Source organism: Spermophilus citellus (assembly GCF_964194105.1).
Source record: "Spermophilus citellus genome assembly, chromosome: 7".
Taxonomy (NCBI): domain Eukaryota; kingdom Metazoa; phylum Chordata; class Mammalia; order Rodentia; family Sciuridae; genus Spermophilus; species Spermophilus citellus.
This window is the reverse complement of record NC_138188.1, coordinates 141474034-141493886: the sequence shown is the minus strand read 5'-3', so window position 1 is coordinate 141493886 and position 19853 is coordinate 141474034. Positions and strand designations below refer to the sequence as shown.

The following is a 19853-nucleotide window of genomic DNA, read 5'->3' as shown; positions in this document are numbered from 1 at the left end:
CTATCCCCATCACCTCAAATAACTATTATTTTTTATGGCAAGAAAAATTTCAATTTCCTTCTTAGAATTTTGAAAATATCCAGGACATTATTGCAGCCTCCATGCTGTGCAATAGGTGTCAAAAACCTTCCTCCTATCTGAATGAAATTTTGTATATTTTTGACCATTTTCCCATTCTATCCATCCTCCACTCTCTGGTAACCACCTTTCTATCTTTTGAATCTTTAGTGCGTCTTTTCAATGGCACAATGAACAACAATGGTTTGGTGCAGTTCAGAATCCAGAGCATATGGCATGTAGCTTGTGCTGACAACTGGACCACCCAGATTTCAAATGATGTTTGTCAGATGCTGGGACTAGGGTAAGTAAGTCTTCCCAGCTATCTTTTAGAAATTCTCAATCTCTTTGGCCTGGCTCAGTGATGCACGCTTATAATCCCAGCAGCTCAAGAGGCTGAGACAGAAAGATTGCTAGTTCAAAGCCAGCCTCAGCAATGGCAAGAAACTAAGCAAATCAGTGAGACCCTATCTCTAATTACAAAATAAAGGCTGGGGGTGTGGCTCAGTAGTTGAATGAGTTCGATACCAGATACCATCCCCCCAAAAAGAAAAAGAAATTCTCAAATTTTTGCTGATATCAAATTGGATTTATTTGAAACTAATTAAAATTGTAAATTTTAAAATATATATGAAAGGAAGAAATAAAAATATCAACTAAACCCTATCCTCAAATAATAACTACTGCTAATAGTCTTTTATGTTACATAAATAAGTATACATAAATATATTATACACAATGTGTTGTGTTCTGTAGCCTACTTTCAAATGAATATTGTTCATTTTTCTAGATTATAATTTTTAACAAAATGAAATACAGTTAACTTTTGGTATCTTTAGATATCCCATGGATAGCAAACTCTAAAAATGTTCAAGTCCCTTGTATAAAATAATGTAGTATCTGCATGTAACCTTTGCTCTTCCTTCCATATACTTCAAATCATCTCTAGATTACTTATGATACCTAATACAATATAAGCAATGTGTGAATAGTTGTTATAATATATTGCTTAGGGAGTAATAACACAACTATGAGGTCTGTAAAGGTAAGAACCAAGCTGTGATAACTTTCATCTCTATTACATATACCTGAGACAACCAGTTTATAAAGAGATAAGGTTTATTTTGACATACACAAAGGTTGTTATTCATAATTAATCAGTTCCATCACCTTTGGCCTCTGGGGAGACAGTATATAATAAAAGGAACACTTAGCATAATAAAATTGCTTTACTCATAACCTAGAATGCAAAGAAGGACAAAGATGAGGTCTTGCAGTCCCCTTCTAGGGTGCTCCTCAGTGACCTGAAGAACTCCCAGTAGGCTCTACCACTTAGTAGTAGAGCCATCTCTGAACAGCACCTCCCTGGGGACTAACCCTCCAATACACAGAGCTTTGGAAAACATTTAAGACCCAAACTATATCACATATCTATTTTTGTTGCTGTGGGTCACTGGCTACCTCAGTCACAGCAGGTGTGGGGGATATGGAGTCAAAACACATACAATGGGAGCTGGCAGGTGGCAACCTCAGCAAGCTCGTTTAATGCGGAAGTGATTACAATTGATGTAGGGCATGGGTAGGGCGCATCCTCCAATCATACACAAGCAAAGCAGGTTATACAACATCTAGAAAACAATTGTCTTATGATTAATGTAACCACACTATGAAGAAGCTCTAAATATTTCTACATGGTGGAAGGCAGTCTGGAAGGATCGTTGTTGCTATGAAAGGGGAGCTTTATGAGTTAGGGGAATCATGCCCTGAGGCCCTTGCCTCTCAGTTCCCTGGCAATACTGACCTCAAACACTGAGGATATGTTTTCTCAGATGGCTCCCTAGGGCAGAGCGCCCCATCCTGCAGGTGTTCCTGTCAGGCCTGTATGAGCCTAGGTTTTTCAAGCACTCTGAGCTGCTCATAGCTGCTAGCTGCAAACCGAAAGTTACTCCTACATATTTTATCCATTATTGTTTACATCAGAATTAATCCTTGCCTCAAAAAAATAGGTGCAAAGTAAATGTTCATTAAGACAATAAATTATTCATAATGTGTCCATGTATGCACATATAAATATATATACATCTACCTAGCAAAATGCATGCAAAATATTGTCCAATTATAAATTGTTTTTTTTCTTCCTGTCCTAAACTGTTGATTTTTAACATATTCTAAAAGATATAAAGAAAAAAAGGAAATAATCCATGAGTGTATATGTGTATACACACATAAGCATTTAATAGATATCCCCAATATCTCTAGTTCTTCCAATCAAATGCAATTGATTGCCTTGTGTATAAGGGACTTTTCTTTCTAATTGACTAGTTTATACAGCAGAATCTTAATGTGGCACACAAGTTTCCAAATTTTGTTTCAAATTAGTATTGTAACTTTAGATTTGTTTGAATCTCAAAACATATTTTCACTAGAAATAGCCTTACATGTAATAGTTAAGTCTCTAGGCTAACACAAAAAGCCTGGTTAATTCTAGTATACGGAGAAAATTGTATTCTATACCAGTGCCAAGATAATACACAGCCACTACATGTAAGCAGTTTTTATCATTGGAAACTATGCTGAGATCTTACTTAGAACGTTAGGAGTGATCCATAACTTCTTGCACGTGGACTTGAAGTTTCCAGGTTTCCTTGCCTCTCCAAATTCTGTGCATTTAAAATGGGAACTCCTCCATTGAAGGCCTCATATGAGTGATAATAGCCTTATCCAGAAGGCAATTTTTGTCAAGAACAGAGTTCCTTTATGTAAATAATTATTTTTTTTTATTTTTTTTTATTGGTTGTTCACAACTTTACAAAGCTCTTGACATATCATACTTCATACATTAGATTGAAGTGGGTTATGAACCCCCAATTTTACCCCAAATGCAGATTGCAGAATCACGTCGGTTACACATCCATAATTTTACATACTGCCCTTTTAGTAATTGTTGTATTCTGCTACCTTTCCTATCCCCTACTATCCCCCCTCCCCTCCCCTCCCTTCTTCTCTCTCTACCCCATCTACTGTAATTCATTTCTCTCCTTGTTTATTTTCCCATTCCCTTCCCAACCTCTTATATGTAATTTTGTATAGCAATGAGGGTCTCCCTTCATTTCCATGCAATTTTCCTCATCTCTCCCTTTCCCTCCCATCTCATGTCACTGATTAATGTTACTCTTTTCTTCCTACTCTTCCTCCCTGCTCTGTTCATATTTGCTCTCATTATATCAAAGAAGACATTTGGCATTTGTTTTTTAGGGATTGGCTAGCTTCACTGAGCATAATCTGCTCTAGTGCCGTCCATTTCCCTGCAAATTCTATGATTTTGTCGTTTTTTATTGCTGCATAGTACTCCATTGTGTATAGATGCCACATTTTTTTTTATCCATTCATCTACTGAGGGGCATCTGGGTTGGTTCCACAGTCTAGCAATTGTGAATTGTGCTGCTATGAACATCGATGTGGCAGTATCCCTGTAGCATGCTCTTTTAAGGTCTTCAGGGAATAGTCCGAGAAGGGCAATAGCAGGGTCAAATGGTGGTTCCATTCCCAGCTTTCCCAGGAATCTCCAAACTGCTTTCCAAATTGGCCGCACCAATTTGCAGTCCCACCAACAATGTACAAGTGTACCCTTTTCTCCACATCCTTGCCAGCACTTGTTGTTGTTTGACTTCATAGTGGCTGCCAATCTTACTGGAGTGAAATGGTATCTTAGCGTGGTTTTGATTTGCATTTCTCTGACTGCTAGAGATGGTGAGCATTTTTTCATATACTTGTTGATTGATTGTATATCCTCCTCTGAGAAGTGTCTGTTCAGGTCCTTGGCCCATTTGTTTATTGGGTTATTTGTTATCTTATTGTCTATTTTTTTGAGTTCTTTGTATACTCTGGATATTAGGGCTCTATCTGAAGTGTGAGGAGTAAAAATTTGTTCCCAGGATGTAGGCTCCCTATTTACCTCTCTTATTGTTTCTCTTGCGGAGAAAAAACTTTTAAGTTTAATTAAGTCCCATTTATTGATTCTTGTTGTTAACTCTTGTGCTATGGGTGTCCTATTAAGGAATTTGGAGCCCGACCCCACAATCTGTAGATCGGAGCCAACTTTTTCTTCTATCAGATGCAGAGTCTCTGGTTTGATATCAAGCTCCTTGATCCATTTTGAGTTAACTTTTGTGCATGGTGAGAGAAAGGGATTCAGTTTCATTTTGTTGCATATGGATTTCCAGTTTTCCCAACACCATTTATTGAAGATGCTATCCTTCCTCCATTGCATGCTTTTAGCCCCTTTATCAAATATAAGATAGTTGTAACTTTGTGGATTAGTCTCTGTGTCCTCTATTCTATACCATTGGTCTACCCGCCTGTTTTGGTACCAGTACCATGCTGTTTTTGTCACTATTGCTCTGTAATATAGTTTGAAATCTGGTATCGCTATACCGCCTGATTCACACTTCCTGTTTAGAATTGCTTTTGCTATTCTGGGTCTTTTATTTTTCCATATGAATTTCATGATTGCTTTGTCAATTTCTACAAGATATGTCGTTGGGATTTTGATTGGCATTGCATTAAACCTATAGAGAACTTTTGGTAATATCGCCATTTTGATGATGTTAGTTCTGCCTATCCATGAACAGGGTATGTTTTTCCATCTTCTAAGATCTTCATCAACTTCTCTCTTTAGGGTTCTGTAGTTTTCATTATATAAATCTTTCACCTCTTTTGTTAGGTTAATTCCCAAGTATTTTATTTTTTTTTTTGAGGATATTGTGAATGGAGTGTTTTTCCTCATTTCCGTTTCAGAAGTTTTGTCGCTGATATACAGAAATGCCTTTGATTTATGCGTGTTGATTTTATATCCTGCCACTTTGCTGAATTCATTTATTAGTTCTAGTAGTTTCTTTGTAGACCCTTTTGGGTCTTCTAGGTATAGAATCATGTCATCTGCAAATAGTGATAATTTAAGTTCTTCTTTTCCAATTTTTATGCCTTTAATTTCTTTCGTCTGTCTAATTGCTCTGGCCAGTGTTTCGAGAACTATATTGAATAGAAGTGGAGATAGAGGGCATCCCTGTCTTGTTCCGGATTATAGAGGGAATGCCTTCAATTTTTGTCCATTCAGAATGATGCTAGCCTGAGGCTTAGCATAGATAGCTTTTACAATGTCAAGGTAAGTTCCTGTTATCCCTAATTTTTCTAATGTTTTGAACATAAAGGAATGCTGTACTTTGTCAAATGCTTTCTCTGCATCTATCGAGATGATCATATGGTTCTTATCTTTAAGTCTATTGATGTGGTGAATAACATTTATTGATTTCCGTATGTTAAACCATCCTTGCATCCCAGGGATGAATCCTACTTGATCATGGTGCACAATTTTTTTGATGTGTTTTTGTATTCGATTCGCCAGAATTTTATTGAGGATTTTTGCATCTAGGTTCATTAGAGATATTGGTCTGTAGTTTTCTTTCTTTGAGGTGTATTTGTCTGGTTTCGGAATCAGGGTGATGTTGGCCTCATAGAATGAATTTGGAAGAGCTCCCTCTTTTTCTATTTCCTGAAATAACTTGAAAAGTATTGGTATTAATTCTTCTTTAAAGGTTTTGTAAAACTCCGCTGTATACCCATCCGGTCCTGGGCTTTTCTTGGTTGGTAGTCTTTTGATGGCTTCTTCAATTTCATCCATTGATATTGGTCTGTTCAAATTGTGTGTATCCTCCTGACTCAATCTGGGCAAATCATATGACTTAAGAAATTTATCGATGTCTTCACTATCTTCTATTTTGTTGGAATATAGGTTTTCAAAATAATTTCTAATTGTCTTCTGTATTTCTGTAGCATCTGTTGTGATATTGCCTTTTTCATCCCGTATGTTAGTAATTTGAGTTATCTCTCTTCTTCTCTTCGTTAGCATGGCTAAAGGTCTGTCAATCTTATTTATTTTTTCGAAGAACCAACTTTTAGTTTTGTTAATTTTTTCAATAGTTTCTTTTGTTTCAATTTCATTGATTTCTGCTCTAATTTTAATTATTTCTAGCCTTCTGCTACATTTGCTGTTGTTTTGCTCTTCCTTTTCCAGGGCTTTGAGATGAAGTGTGAGCTCATTTATTTGTTGGTTTTTTCTTTTTTTGAGGAATGACCCCCAGGCGATGAATTTTCCTCTTAAAACTGCTTTCATTGTGTCCCATAGATTCCGATATGTTGTGTCTGTATTTTCATTTATCTCTAAGAATTTTTTGATTTCCTCCTTTATGTCTTCTGTAACCCATTGATCATTCAGTAACATATTGTTCATTTTCCATGTGATGTAGGATTTTTCCTTCCTTCTTTTATCATTGATTTCCAGTTTCATTCCATTAGGATCAGATAAAATGCATGGTATTATCTCCACCCCTTTATATTTACTGAGGGTTGCCCTATGGCATAATATATGGTCTATTTTTGAGAAGGATCCATGTGCTGCTGAGAAAAAAGTATATCCATTTGATGATGGTTGATATACTCTATATATGTCAGTTAAGTCTAGGTTATTGATTGTGATATTGAGTTCTATAGTTTCTTTATTCAATTTTTGTTTGGAGGATCTGTCCAATGGTGAAAGAGGTGTGTTGAAGTCACCCATAATTATTGTGTTGTGGTCTATTTGATTCTTAACTTGAGGAGAATTTGTTTTATGAATGTCGCAGCACCATTGTTTGGTGCATAAATATTGATAATTGTTATGACTTGTTGGTGAATGGTTCCTTTTAACAGTATATAATGACCTTCTTTATCCCTTTTGATTAACTTAGTCTTGAAGTCGATTTTATTCGATATGAGGATGGCCACTCCTGCTTGCTTACGAGAACTGTGTGTGTGGTATATTTTTTCCCATCCTTTCACCTTCAGCCTGTGTATGTCTTTTCCAATCAGATGTGTCTCCTGGAGGCAGCATATTATTGGATTTGTTTTTTTAATCCATGATACCAGCCTATGTCGCTTTATTGGAGAGTTTAGGCCATTAACATTCAGAGTTACTATTGATATATGGTTTGAACTTCCATCCATGTTTGATTGTTTATCCTTTTTTTTTTTTTTAATTTAGTTTGTTTCTCTGTGATTATCTTTCCCCTCGCCCACTGTCTTTATTGAGGCACTTCCCACTGATGGTTTTGGTTATTGTTTTTCATTTCTTCCTCATGTAGTGTTTTGCTCAAAATGCTTTGCAATGCAGGTTTTCTGGCTGCAAATACTTTTAACTTTTGTTTATCATGAAAGATTTTTATTTCGTTGTCATACCTGAAGCTTAATTTTGCTGGATACAGAATTCTTGGTTGGCATCCATTGTCTTTCAGTGTTTGAAATACATTGTTCCATGACCTTCTTGCTTTCAGTGTCTGTGATGAAAAATCCGTTGTTAACCATATTGGTTTACCCCTAAATGTAATCTGTCTCCTTTCTCTTGTAGCTTTTAATATTTTCTCTTTGTTCTGTATATTGGATATCTTCATAACAATGTGTCTTGGCGTTGGTCTACTGTGATTTTGTGTGCTCGGTGTCCTGTATGCATCTTCAATTTGTATATCTGTTTCCTTTTTTATTTCTGGAAAGTTTTCTGTAATTATTTCATTCAGCAGGTTTCTCATTCCCTTGGTTTGAATCTCTGTACCTTCTTCTATCCCGATGACTCGTAAGTTTGGTTTCTTCATGTTATCCCATAACTCTTGGATGTTTTTCTCGTGATTTTTTACCAGCCTTTCTGAGTTGGCTAGACTCTTTTCAAGATGGTATATTTTGTCTTCATTATCTGACGTTCTGGTTTCTACTTGCTCCACTCTGTTAGTGATACTCTCAATTGAGTTTTTAATTTGGTTTATCGTTTCCTTCATTTCTAGAATTATTGTTTGATTATTTTTTATAATCTCTATCTCCTGATAAAGATGCTTAACTTCTTCTTTTAGCTGTTTATGTAATTCCTTCTCAATGTGTTCTTTTGCTGCTTGAATTTGCTGTCTTGTATCCTCTTTAAGGTTCCATTCCTTCTGTCTAAGGTGTTCCTTGAGGTCTTTGTATGACCATTTTTCTGATGACTCTAGGTCCTCCTGAATATTTAGGCTGTCCTGCATTGTTTGTACTCCTTTTCTTCCTTGTTTCTTGAAGCTGCTCATGTTGCTTCTTGTTCTGTTTGACTGCTGAGTTACTGCTTATTCCTATAAATTTATTTGATGCTTGGGAGGAAAAGTATTAGAAGGGAAGGGAAGAAGTCACTAAGGAGAATGAGAGTAGGCAGGTAGAATTCAAGGAAGGGGGGATAAGAAAAATGAAAAGACAAAAAGAAGAAAGAAATAGGAACTGAAAAAGAAAAAAAAAGTTAAAAAAATTTTTTTAAAAAAATAATAATAATAATAATTAAAAAAAATTAAAATTGAAATTAGAAGAGAAAGAAGAAGAAAAAAAGAAGAAAGAAAAAAAACAAGATATAAAAATGAAGATAAACAAAAAACCCAAATCAAAAAAAAAAAAAAAAACTAATAAATGCCGTCTTAGAGTTTGATTAACTTCTCTTCCACTAGGTGGTGCTGTGCCCACCAGGCCAAGTCTCTCCTGTCAGTACGCGGGAACCAATCAGTGTGCAGCAGCTCCTCCCAGACTGGGCGAGTCTCCAATCCTGAGTGCCTAGGGCCTCCTCTTGTGTCCAATCACTTCTACTTTTCCTCTAGCCAGGCCCCTCTCACCGCAATACTGGCTACAGGCCAGGTCTGCTGCTCCCGGGAGCCCTGTTTTCATGAACGACTGGGCACACTCCTCCAGATTGCCATTCCCTCAGACCCTAAATTTGTAGAGCTTGGGGCTGAGAATCCTCAGCGAATTTTACTTGCCCTCCGGTAGCCACTCCCCCGTAGCTGGTGCAAGAGGCCTCAGCAGTCAGCCCTGGCGGGAGCGGCAGTCCCATGCCGCTGACTCCCTCAGGCTGGCTGTAGCACTCACGGGAGAGCTGGGAGGGGCCCTTAAGGTTTCCCCGATGCGTGGAGAGGGAAAGCCAGGGGTCCACTCACCTGTAGCAGCAGGCTTCAATGAAGTTATCTCCACCGCCGCAGTCCCGCGACGCCAGCCTTCCGCCACAGTGGTGTCCCCCGCAAACGGCGACAGTTCGCCTCCCCCAATTCCCGGCGGGACCCCTCTTCACGGAATTTTGCTAGAAGTTCCTCGGTATGTAGACTGCCGCTGTTCCAAAGGGTCTTTTTGATCCCATTAATGTGGAGACATTAGAATCGCTGCTTCCTCCTCGGCGGCCATGTTCCAACCATAAATAATTATTGATTTAGTTTATGTTTATTAGTACTAGTCAGAAACTCCCTGTACTTTAGATGAGCGTATGTGTTTGCATAATATTTTTTCTATTATATGTTTCACATTGTATTCTCACAAAAACCCTTTCAACTTGAGGAAGAGGATCAGGCAAGAGTCTGGGAAGAGGGTGGGTTGTAGGAGGAATACTGAGTCAACAAAGCACTGAAACTGATAGTCTTTCTCACTTCAAGTGGAACACTGGGTAAGTGGCATTGATTGCAGTTTCCGCCTTTAACATTGACTTTAGTTCAACAGTGAAGTCAGAGAGGGGAGACCCTAGGAAGTGCTTTGCTTCTGCTGTTCAAGTTGTCTGTAATACTAAGGAGCTCTGTGTTGCCCACCTTGTAAAGATTAAGCTAAGGAGATTGGTAACTTGACCTCTCTCCAGATGGCTGCATTAGAACGTTCTGGATGGTTGAACTTTCATTGCCCAAGAGCCTTGTGTCTCAATTCACCAGCTTCCTAAGCATCATCAGTTAATTATATATACAGTGGCTCTTTTCAGTGTGGCTTGTGAATCAGAGCTAAACTGCTTCTTAGACCACATTTGGGATTAAGATTAGTCACTTCTTTGCAAAGGTCAAACTTACTTTGAAAAAGAGTGTTTTCAATAAATTTAAATGAAATATGTTAAATGGTAGGGCATAATGCTAAATCCTACATTCATATGATAGAATGTAGAAGAAAGAATATATCTTCACTACATTTCAACAGTACATAAAATAAATATATTATTCTTATTACTCCTGGATTAGAACTAGTGTTAGCAATGAAATTGTGTCATGTTCGTGAATGAATAAGACATGATTTTTGTTGTAAATGCTTATGTGCAGGGGGCGCGGGTACAAACATAAATAGAGAATCACAAGGTAATGTGATAAACACAATGTGATATAAGACAACCTAACTCACTTTGGTCATATTAGGGAAGTCTTTCCAGAAAATGACCTGACCTCAATGGATGAAAGTCAGTTCCATACAACCGTGTACTATTTATTTACGTTTCTCTTTTCCCCAGTCAGAGTCTACTTTCTAGTTCACTGACCTTATTTCCTGTGGAAAATACCTTCCAGCTGGAGACAGGGACAAAGAGCTAGGTTTGTCAGCATAAGAAACAAGTGGTGTTTTCTACTATCTTAGACACAGTATTTTTGATGAAGGCCAGGCACTCGCTTTCTTTTGAAATGAGTCAGGTAATTTCTGCAAAGACTTTAATCTTTGGCCCTGTGCTTGCTCATTAAATAATCTCCATAGTGCTCTAATAATTGAAAGTAAGTTATAGCCTTAATGAGAATTTGTCTAGACTGGTGCATGGTAACTGAAAGAAAACTTAGTGAGTTTAAATGATGTGTGTTTGGTACAGTGGAAAGTAATTTAGGAGTTAACTTATTAAAAAGGCACTGCAGTCTCTCAAGATTATTTATGCAGATAGGTTTTGAAATGCAATTCCCCACAGATTCTAGTAAATCACATGAGGCAGATTTCATCAGCCTTTACTTTTTTATATTAAACATTTTAATTCCCTTCCATTTATAGCATGCATAAGTAAAAAGTATTTTAAATAACATTTTTATGTCCTTTATCAGAATATGAAAGGAAACATTTTATACTGAGGCAAGAATAAATGATAGTAATTTTTTTTGCAATGGTATTTTCTAGAAAAGAACACTACCCTGTTGCTGAACCAATTAAAGAATGATGCAGTTGACTTGCCTTGCTCAGCTTTTAAAACTAGAATAAGCCATCAGCTCTGTAAAACTTCAGAATCTAGAAAATACTCATGGATTAAAAAGAGTGAATTACTTGTATCCTAATAATTCTATAAGGACGTGATGTGATATTTTTGAATCCCACAATAGTCCTGTGCAAGATAGCTTCATGTGACATATCATAAAGGTCCATTAGATTCTCAACCCTAAGAAATGGACCTACTTCAGTGTTCTTTCATTGTAGACATGTTTGTGAAATATCGGAGGAAAGGATGAAATGGTTCTTTTTAAAAACTTTCAAATACACAGAAAATAATTAGAGTTCTTTTTAAACATCACAATAAATTTGTTTCCATAATTTAGCGCTGGGTCCTGGAAAAATAAAAGTAAAACTGCTATTCTATGCTACTTAAGAAATCAGTGGGCAAATAGCCCTCCTGTCCCTGCCTATGTTTTTTGTCAGTGTCTCCTGAGTTTTCCACTAGGCCTTAACATATGAACACAAAACAAGGGCAAAAAATGGAAAATATTAGAAAAATCGCAGTTATTCTCTTTGATATTAAACAACTCATTTTGGCTTTTTTGCTTATTTTATATGGGAACAGATAATTGAATTTATTTTTACTTTTAATTCATAACTTCAGCACCAAAAACACTTTTTTATTTTTTACCAAGGTACTTTGGTGTGGTGGGGTGGGAGAAGCTGTGAGCAAGTTCTGTGGTGGAACAGAACATATGCATTTACTGGATTTAAGTGACTAATAAAAAGCCCCTCATCTCTGTAAATAACAAATTATAACTCTGATTTACTTTCCTATCTTAAAATTAGAAATGTACCAATTAAAATTAACTAAGTAACAAATAGTAGTAAACTACAGTAGTTTTACAACTCTCTAAGTTAATCTTTGATAGGTTTTTTTTATCTAACAAGACTGGTAAAAGCACACTGGTTCCGTAATTATATCTGCCATGGCCAAGATAATGATAGCAAGTGTACCCTGACTTGTAATCCAAATGCTACATCAGCTCCTGGATGTAGCACCTAGTTATAAATTAGAATTCTCTGATTTGGTTTGCAGACACTGGTATACGAGGTGATCAAAATCAGTGGTTCTCACCAGCAACATTGAATCTGCTGGGAATCAGTTATTCAGATTATGGAACCCCATTTCACACCTAGAGTACAGTACAAAAAAAAACATGATTTAATAAACCCTTCAGGTGATTTGGATGCATGCCAAATTTTGAGAACCATTACCTATGGTAGGAGTTCTTAACCTTCCCTTTGTGTCATGGACACTTTTATAAGTCTGGAGAAACTCTCCATCCTCTTCAGTGATTCATATATTTAATTGTATAAAGAAAAACACACCTAGTCACAAAAGAAATTAATTGCATTGAAAAATAATTATCAAAATATTAAAATATGATAGGGTAACATACATTTTAATGAAAGTATTAAATAAGATACACTGGTTGTTTAAATAAATAATATCAAAGATAAACATAAATTATACATAATTTACATATATATGTATAGATATACATATATATACACACACATATATTGAATAACTGCAATATGATACAAAGATATCTTAAGTTCGTTTTGGTGACAATATCATAGGTGCTGCTAATAACATTGTGATTAGGCACCGTGTACTAGAAGAAAAAATCTAAATTTCAGTTATAAATTTGTAAAAATAAAGATGTAACTATTTATTACCCAATTACAAACCCCCATAATGTTATCATGAACTACCAGGGGTCCTATAGGAACCAGGCTAAGAGGATAAGGACCTTGGTTTCAATGAGACCCAGGGCTCTTTCTTTTTTTTTTAATTGATACACACTGTTCACACCTATATTTTAAGTTTGGAAATGCATATTTTGCAAGCAGCAATACAAAAGTGTTAATGAAGAATGCATAATCTATGAAAATATCCCTTCTACCAGTACATTTCTAAATGCAAAACTGACTACCATATTTGTTACTAGAAGGCTAGAAGGCTCTTGCTTTCTAAGAAACCCAGGTGACTCTAACACAGTAGTTTTCTCTTATCTAACGAATCATGATCTTCGTGCACTTGGTTTGATGTAAAACGTAGTACATTGTAGTTTGATTTCATCTGAATAAAACAAAGCAACACAATACAAACCTCAAAAAAACTCTTTTTATACTGCTACTAGGTCTAAGAACCCTATTGAGAATAATAGTGGGCTTAATCCAGGGGGTCCCTTAGCTTGTAAACTCTGACATTAACTTTAATTTTCTGGAAATGTTACTCCCACCCTCATAATAGATCAAGAGAAATGGAGAGTTTAGGAAGATCCATATAAGAAAGATATCGTTAAAGAGTAAAACTGTCCATAGCTAGATTTTTACCAAAGCCTATATTGCTGTTATATATTGTTTGGAAAAACTCATTCTTGATTTCACCAACTAAATATATAAGAAAATATACTACTATGACTTAGGAGTTTCTTTTCTATGAAAGTTGCTTATTTGTACTAATAAAATTCAGGGAAAATTCTCTTTGTCTTGAATTTCTATTTGAGATTACACTTTTTAATGGGTATGTTGACACCTCAAACAGATTGATGCAGCCAGGGAATTACTGAGAATATAAATGATACACACAAAAAAAAGAGTAAGAAAAGCTTTTATGTTTTGGTATAATTATGAATTATATACCATTAATTTTCTGCAACATATAGTTATTTAGTCTGCTACACTGACACAAGGAGAGAGTTTGTTTTTGCCTAAGGACAACTCCATTGAGCATTTCCTATAAGCCTTTTCTAAGGGAGAGAGAGGTTTCTACATTATAAAACAGAAACAGGTAAGAGGAAAAAATTTCAGTCTTGTGAAATTTATAACAAAACCTTCTTTATTCATCCTACTTCTCTTCTAAAAAGTACTTTTAAGGCACCACCTATTATTAATGCTGTATGTTTTCTGAGACAAAGGATAGTTTTAAATAAAATTGATGAAATCCAAAGGAAAACAGCTCTTTCCTCTCTTGTCTTTAATTTCCCTTTACTTCCTTATTTTTTCTTTCTTCTTCACATCTTTATTGGTCACCTTCTCTTCTCCATCATTTCCTCCCATGCCCTCTTCTTTTCTTCATACCCACTTCCTTTAAAAAATACACATATACATGATGACAGCATATGAAGTAGAATTAACAGAATAATACATGAAATTAAAGTCCAAAGAAATAAGGATACAAATCTAGGAAACATAACAAGATTATTACAATGGTACCATTCATGTCTGAGATTCCTGGAAACCCACTCATTAAGGAAAACATTGACATCACATTGCCACATCTAGTGAGGCCAAATTTGAAGTTCTGGTGAGGGGCAATGGTGATTAGAAAAATAAAAACTCACACAGGCTGATTTTGGAGACAAATAGCTGAGATAAGGTGGAGTGCTTCTCTCTGATGGAGCTATCTTTATTTACATATGTTTCATTATCAGGTTAAAGACTATGCAAGCATAATTCTTTGTACTCAGAAAGTTACAGAACTGGAAACATCTATGCAGCTTTTCAGCAGTTGCAATCCACAGTTGCAATGTTCAATGTTAGGAGCTTTGTGTAATACTCAAAAAGGTCCATTGTTTAAAGTTGCTGTTGAGCGGGCAGGTTCAGGGGTAGCAGAGCTGGTGAAACACTGTATTGTCTAGCATGAGAATTCCTCTATCCCCAGGAGCTATGTGCCTGAGATCAAGGTTGAAGCTGATAAGACTCTTCTTCAGAGCCTCCTCATATGGGGCATTACCAAAGGAGCTAGACATCCTATGCCTTTGCAGAGACACATTCTTAGGTACCAGGCATGCCATAGCCATGTAGATTATCAGAGACCCCCAATCTCAGTCATTACTCTCCCATATTCTGCCACAGCTCTCCACGTCACATAGCTTTCATGATGAGATAAGAAATGGTACTAATTCCACCCAGTGTGGTGGCATATGCCTGTAATACCAGCTGCTCTACAGTCTGTGGCAGGAGGACTGCAAGTTCAGAGCCAGCCTCAGAAACTTAGCGAGGCACTAAGTTACTTCTTACTGAGACTGTGTATCAAAAAAAATAATTAATAAGGGCTGTGGATGTGATTTAGTGGTTAAGCACTATTGGGTTCATTCTCTGGTACACACACACACACAAAGCTACTAATTCTAAGGGGAATGCAGATTTCACCTAATGGTAAATGCTAAAGGAATTTCACACATATGTGTTTGTAAAGTAATAATCCACTAAGAAAATATAGGTACTGAGAAAACATCAGAGCAAATGTGGGTGTGTGTGCCACATGACCCTGCTCAAAAAATAAACAATAGCAGCTTCAAGCTCCAGTAGCAGCTAAGAAATCATGTTCAAGTAGATGATAGTGCCCAAAGCGTCCAAGATGTTGTCCACAGAAAACCTGTCTCCCTGACAATCTTGTAGAAGTATCACTTCTCTCAGCCATATTTTTCATAGACGGTAAGAGGAATTTGTTTTCTTCCTAGTACCATTACATCTGTAAGCAAATGAAGAGAAGCTACCAAACTAACCCATCTATTTTTCTCTTACTCATAATGCAGTAGATTTCACAAAAGAGAAAAGGGATTATATTAAGTAAATTTTGCATTGATGTGATTCTATGTAAATATCACAACTTTAAGTGTCAAGGTCAGAAATTTTTAAATTAATTAAACTTAACTGTTTCTAAAAGCTGTCATAGGCTAGGTGAGTGCTAAATATATTGCTTTAAATGTAGTAAATGAGTAAGCAATTGTAATCATAACTTGTACAGTACAGATGTGGTGTTTACCTAAATGCTTACATGCCATGACTGTCCTAATGGAGTGATTTGCCATCAAATCCCTTCCACCCACTATTCCCCTCCTTGCCTATAGAATGCTCTGCCTTCCCTTCTGTCCTGCCAAATCCATCCTCTTCTTTCCCTCCAATCTGAAAAGAAAGGACCATCTTCCTCTGAAAGCCTTTCTAGGCTAATCCCACCTGGCTCTATTCATTACTTAAGCTTTTGGGGATATGAAATGAGCTTCAATGCCTGGCTGCAGTATTTGCAGCTTGCCTTATTATTCTTTTTAGCTTTAGTGTGTCCAAAGGCTTAAAACATCCTTACCTAAGCTCCTGCTTCAGGGAAGAATTCTTATCACAGCAAAGACAGTCTTAGGAGCAAGAAAAAAGAAGAAACCTAAGCAGAGCCTGAGAAAAGAGGCAGAAGATTTAATACCATGCAAGTAGCCTTGGGATATTCCTTTTTCTCTCCCTAGAATTCATCTATGAATGTATTTTTATACTCCACCCATGACCTCAAAAATGATAATGGTTGCATGTGTATGCTCCCTTTCTCACATAAAATAAAGTTTTTCTGAAGTCAGAACAGCCCTTTGAGGGTACATAACCTATAAAAAATGGTAATAAATGTTTAGAAATAGGAGGCACTAGTATGTCAACAAGGTAATGCTATATGGTGTTTCTATGTGATATTAAATTTCTATTGATTTCAGAGATCAGTGTAAATAGGTAATGGAGTTATCTAATCTGCAGATCTGGAATTTGGGAAATTTTAAAAGCTCACACTCTAGTTGTAGTTTTCACAGTGTGTCTCTATAAAAATTTCAAGGAAAGAAAACAGAGGCAGGAGGAGCCTCAAGTACATTCTTCAGATACAGAATTTAATATAACATATTAATCTCTGTCTGGTCTTTCATAGTTCTGAGACATTTGTCTTTGAACATAGGATTTTAAATCTGATTTATGAAAGCTCAAAAAGCCAAATTCTAGCATACTAGATAGTGGCTCCATTGTCCCCACTCTCTCTTCAGCAGAGGAGAGATACCAAACATTCTTCATTTATTAAAGGTATGGGAAGTAAAAGGAATAACCCTCTACCCAGTTCTTTGTTAAAAATATAATAGTGTTGAGTGCTCCTTGGAAATTCCTGTACACAAAGAGCAAAGCATCAGTGATGGTTGCAGTCTTAAGTAACACTGGGCCTTCTCGTGGAGAGGCAAGGGCAAGTTCATCATGCCACTTCAAGAGAGAGGGATTGTACCATTGCCCTGCTGGCCAATGGAAGAGAGCAGAATCAGGATGTTTCCAGCTTAACAGCATATTTGCATGTAAAAATTAAATCTGGAATAAAAGAAAAAAGATTAGAAATCGAAAGCTTAAGTATATAGTTGAACTTTCAGAAAAGATTTGGGATATGTAAGAGAAATCATTAATTAAATATCACAGTGGAGAGCAGGGGTTTAACAGGCTTTCTGGGGAGAGAGAACCTAGGGGACTGGATGTCTTTTGTCTCATGGAGGGAGGTGCCTCCACCCAGCACTGGCTCATCCATTGATATTTGAAGATTCAGGCTACATACTCCCTATTTTATAGTAACAGTGGCTTCTGGTTTTAAATTAAGGCTTGTTAGCCTTTGAATTGAACAAAATGTCAAGAACAAAGCAACATTATGAAAGATAGGAAAACTGAAGATCTTATTTTTCTATGTTGTCCTTAGGCAACATGCATTTTTAAAAGAGATGAATTGTGCTCAGTAAGGAAAAAAAGCTTAAATGATAGTGCAATAATTCTGTGAAACAGTCATATCAACCATCAGAAAAACTGCTGAAAAACATAAGAAACCCTAGTAAAACTAAGATATCTAAGGTATATATACAATGATTTCAACTTTGTAAAATAATATGAGAATATAAACACACACTAGAAGTATTAAGTAAAAATTAAAATTATATTTCCTGTTATTATGGCCATTCTTCTCTTGATCTATGCTATTTTTGTAGGTAGCAAAACATTTGAAGTTTTGTATCACAATGGTTTCCTCTTCTACAGAATCCCATAATTTTTCTCAGTCTTCACAATATAAAGAACTAAAATTGTAGCTTATGTTTTTGCTTGTGTTTTTCTTTTATTTATATATATATTTTTTTTTCCATAGGAGTGGAAATTCATCAATGTCAATATTCTCTACTGGAGATGGACCATTTGTAAAACTAAGTGCAGCACCAAATGGAAGCTTAATACTAACACCCAGGTGGGTCTTAAATTTGGTCTTGCACATGAACTGGAAAGAAGATCAATTTTTGAAGCCAGTCAAATTTTAATGCTTTCATGCCCTGGGCATGTAATCCACAACAGTGATCTCAAGCAGTATCTATTCATACTTTTTATAACACTGATTCTCTCATATATATATATGGTAAGAGAACTAAATGAGATATTGACTACACAATCATTGTGTACACAGATAGGGGTTTGATAAGGTATAATAACATACACTTGCTTCTTCATTCTAATTCTTAGATTTGTAAACAATTAAATCCTACAGGCAGAAATTGTGAGATCTGGGATATAGGTTTAGTGTGACTCAGACTAAAGAAAACAACACAAATTACAAAAATTAGCTACCATTAAAACAAGAGAAATGGGGGAAGGCATCATAATATATTTTTTTCTCTTACTTAGCAAATAGAAGATGAGTATTAAATGACATCTAAGCCTCTAGTTGGGCCTACGCAGTCTCTTCTCTTTTTAAAAGTAAGGCTCATTTTTAAAGCCTCTCCAAAGGTATTGAAAAGCAAAAACTTCCCTGTATTCAAGAATTTGTCTTAGCTTAGATGTTATCATTTCTCCTGTTCTGACTTAATGCTCTTGCTGGTATATTTTGTTCAACTATTCTTAATGTTAGAAAATAATGTTATGTAATTATTGGGCTATTCAAGAAAGGTAACACTTCTGTGAGCTCAACGTATAAACCAAATTGAAAAAGGAGTATTTTTAATGCTAATAAAAGGACCTTTGAGTTGAATGTTTTGTATTGGTATTTGTAGGACCTTGACTGATATTATGAGTCTCACTGAGGATGAAGTAAACCATCTGCAAGTGACAAAGCAGCCTTCCAGATTCCTTTCTCTAAGACATGCCGGAATTTATATTTCCATTACTCTTGAAGCAGTTTTTATATTGAGAATTTCATCTATTCATGTCATAGACACTTCACTTAATAAGAAAAAGCAAAGGATAAAGAATTTAAAAACCATTCAAGTTAATCATATGCATATTTCATACCAGCGCTAGGTTATTCCATACTTATCAACAAAATGCCAATATCAGCTTACATTGACGTCATTACTTTAAGTATGTTCATGATATTCAAAAGAGACACCATTTATAGACATTCTTTAAACTCATCAAAACAAATAAGCCAATTAGTTAAATGTCCTTAATCCCTTCCTATTAATTAGCTACATTATGCTGTCTTGGCAAACATTCAAAAATATTCATTTATCCATTTGATTAGTTATTTTGTGCATTTATTTATTTATTTATTGCAGAGACAATTATGTTTATTGGCCTATGAAAACTGGTGCTTTTGAAAATACCCTTGCACTAGTGTTACAATAAAAATAAGTGAAGGGGAAGGATGTCAGAGAAAATTAGTCTCTCAACTCTCAAAATCTGCTAGCCTGTACTCTCATTTTTTCTTGTTATGAGGCATGCACAAGACTTAAACTACCATTTGCCACCACTAGGAAAAGGCTACCTAGAATATACTCAGCAATCTGAATAGTGACCTACTTCTGTTATGGTAAGAGATGTCAATGGATATGTGATGATATGTACTGATCAATATTATGCTCAAAACATAGTATTAGACACAGAATGCAAAATGCTTATCAAATATTTTGCTGAATGTCTATCATGTGACAATCACTGTGATACAAATATTC

The 19853-nt window shown here is 35.9% G+C and overlaps 1 protein-coding gene across 2 annotated transcripts in view; it reads left to right on the top strand.

The window, feature by feature from the left end:
• The window catches only part of TMPRSS15 (transmembrane serine protease 15), a gene marked incomplete at both ends in the record, with an annotated part of 140241 nt that overhangs the window by 86791 nt on the left and 33597 nt on the right, over positions 1–19853 (top strand). For both annotated transcript variants that reach the window (XM_081301347.1, XM_081301346.1), the window contains 2 exons: positions 229–361; positions 18062–18157. In XM_081301347.1, the coding sequence (XP_081157473.1) occupies positions 229–361; positions 18062–18157 (229 nt within the window). The remainder of the gene's footprint in view (positions 1–228; positions 362–18061; positions 18158–19853) is intronic.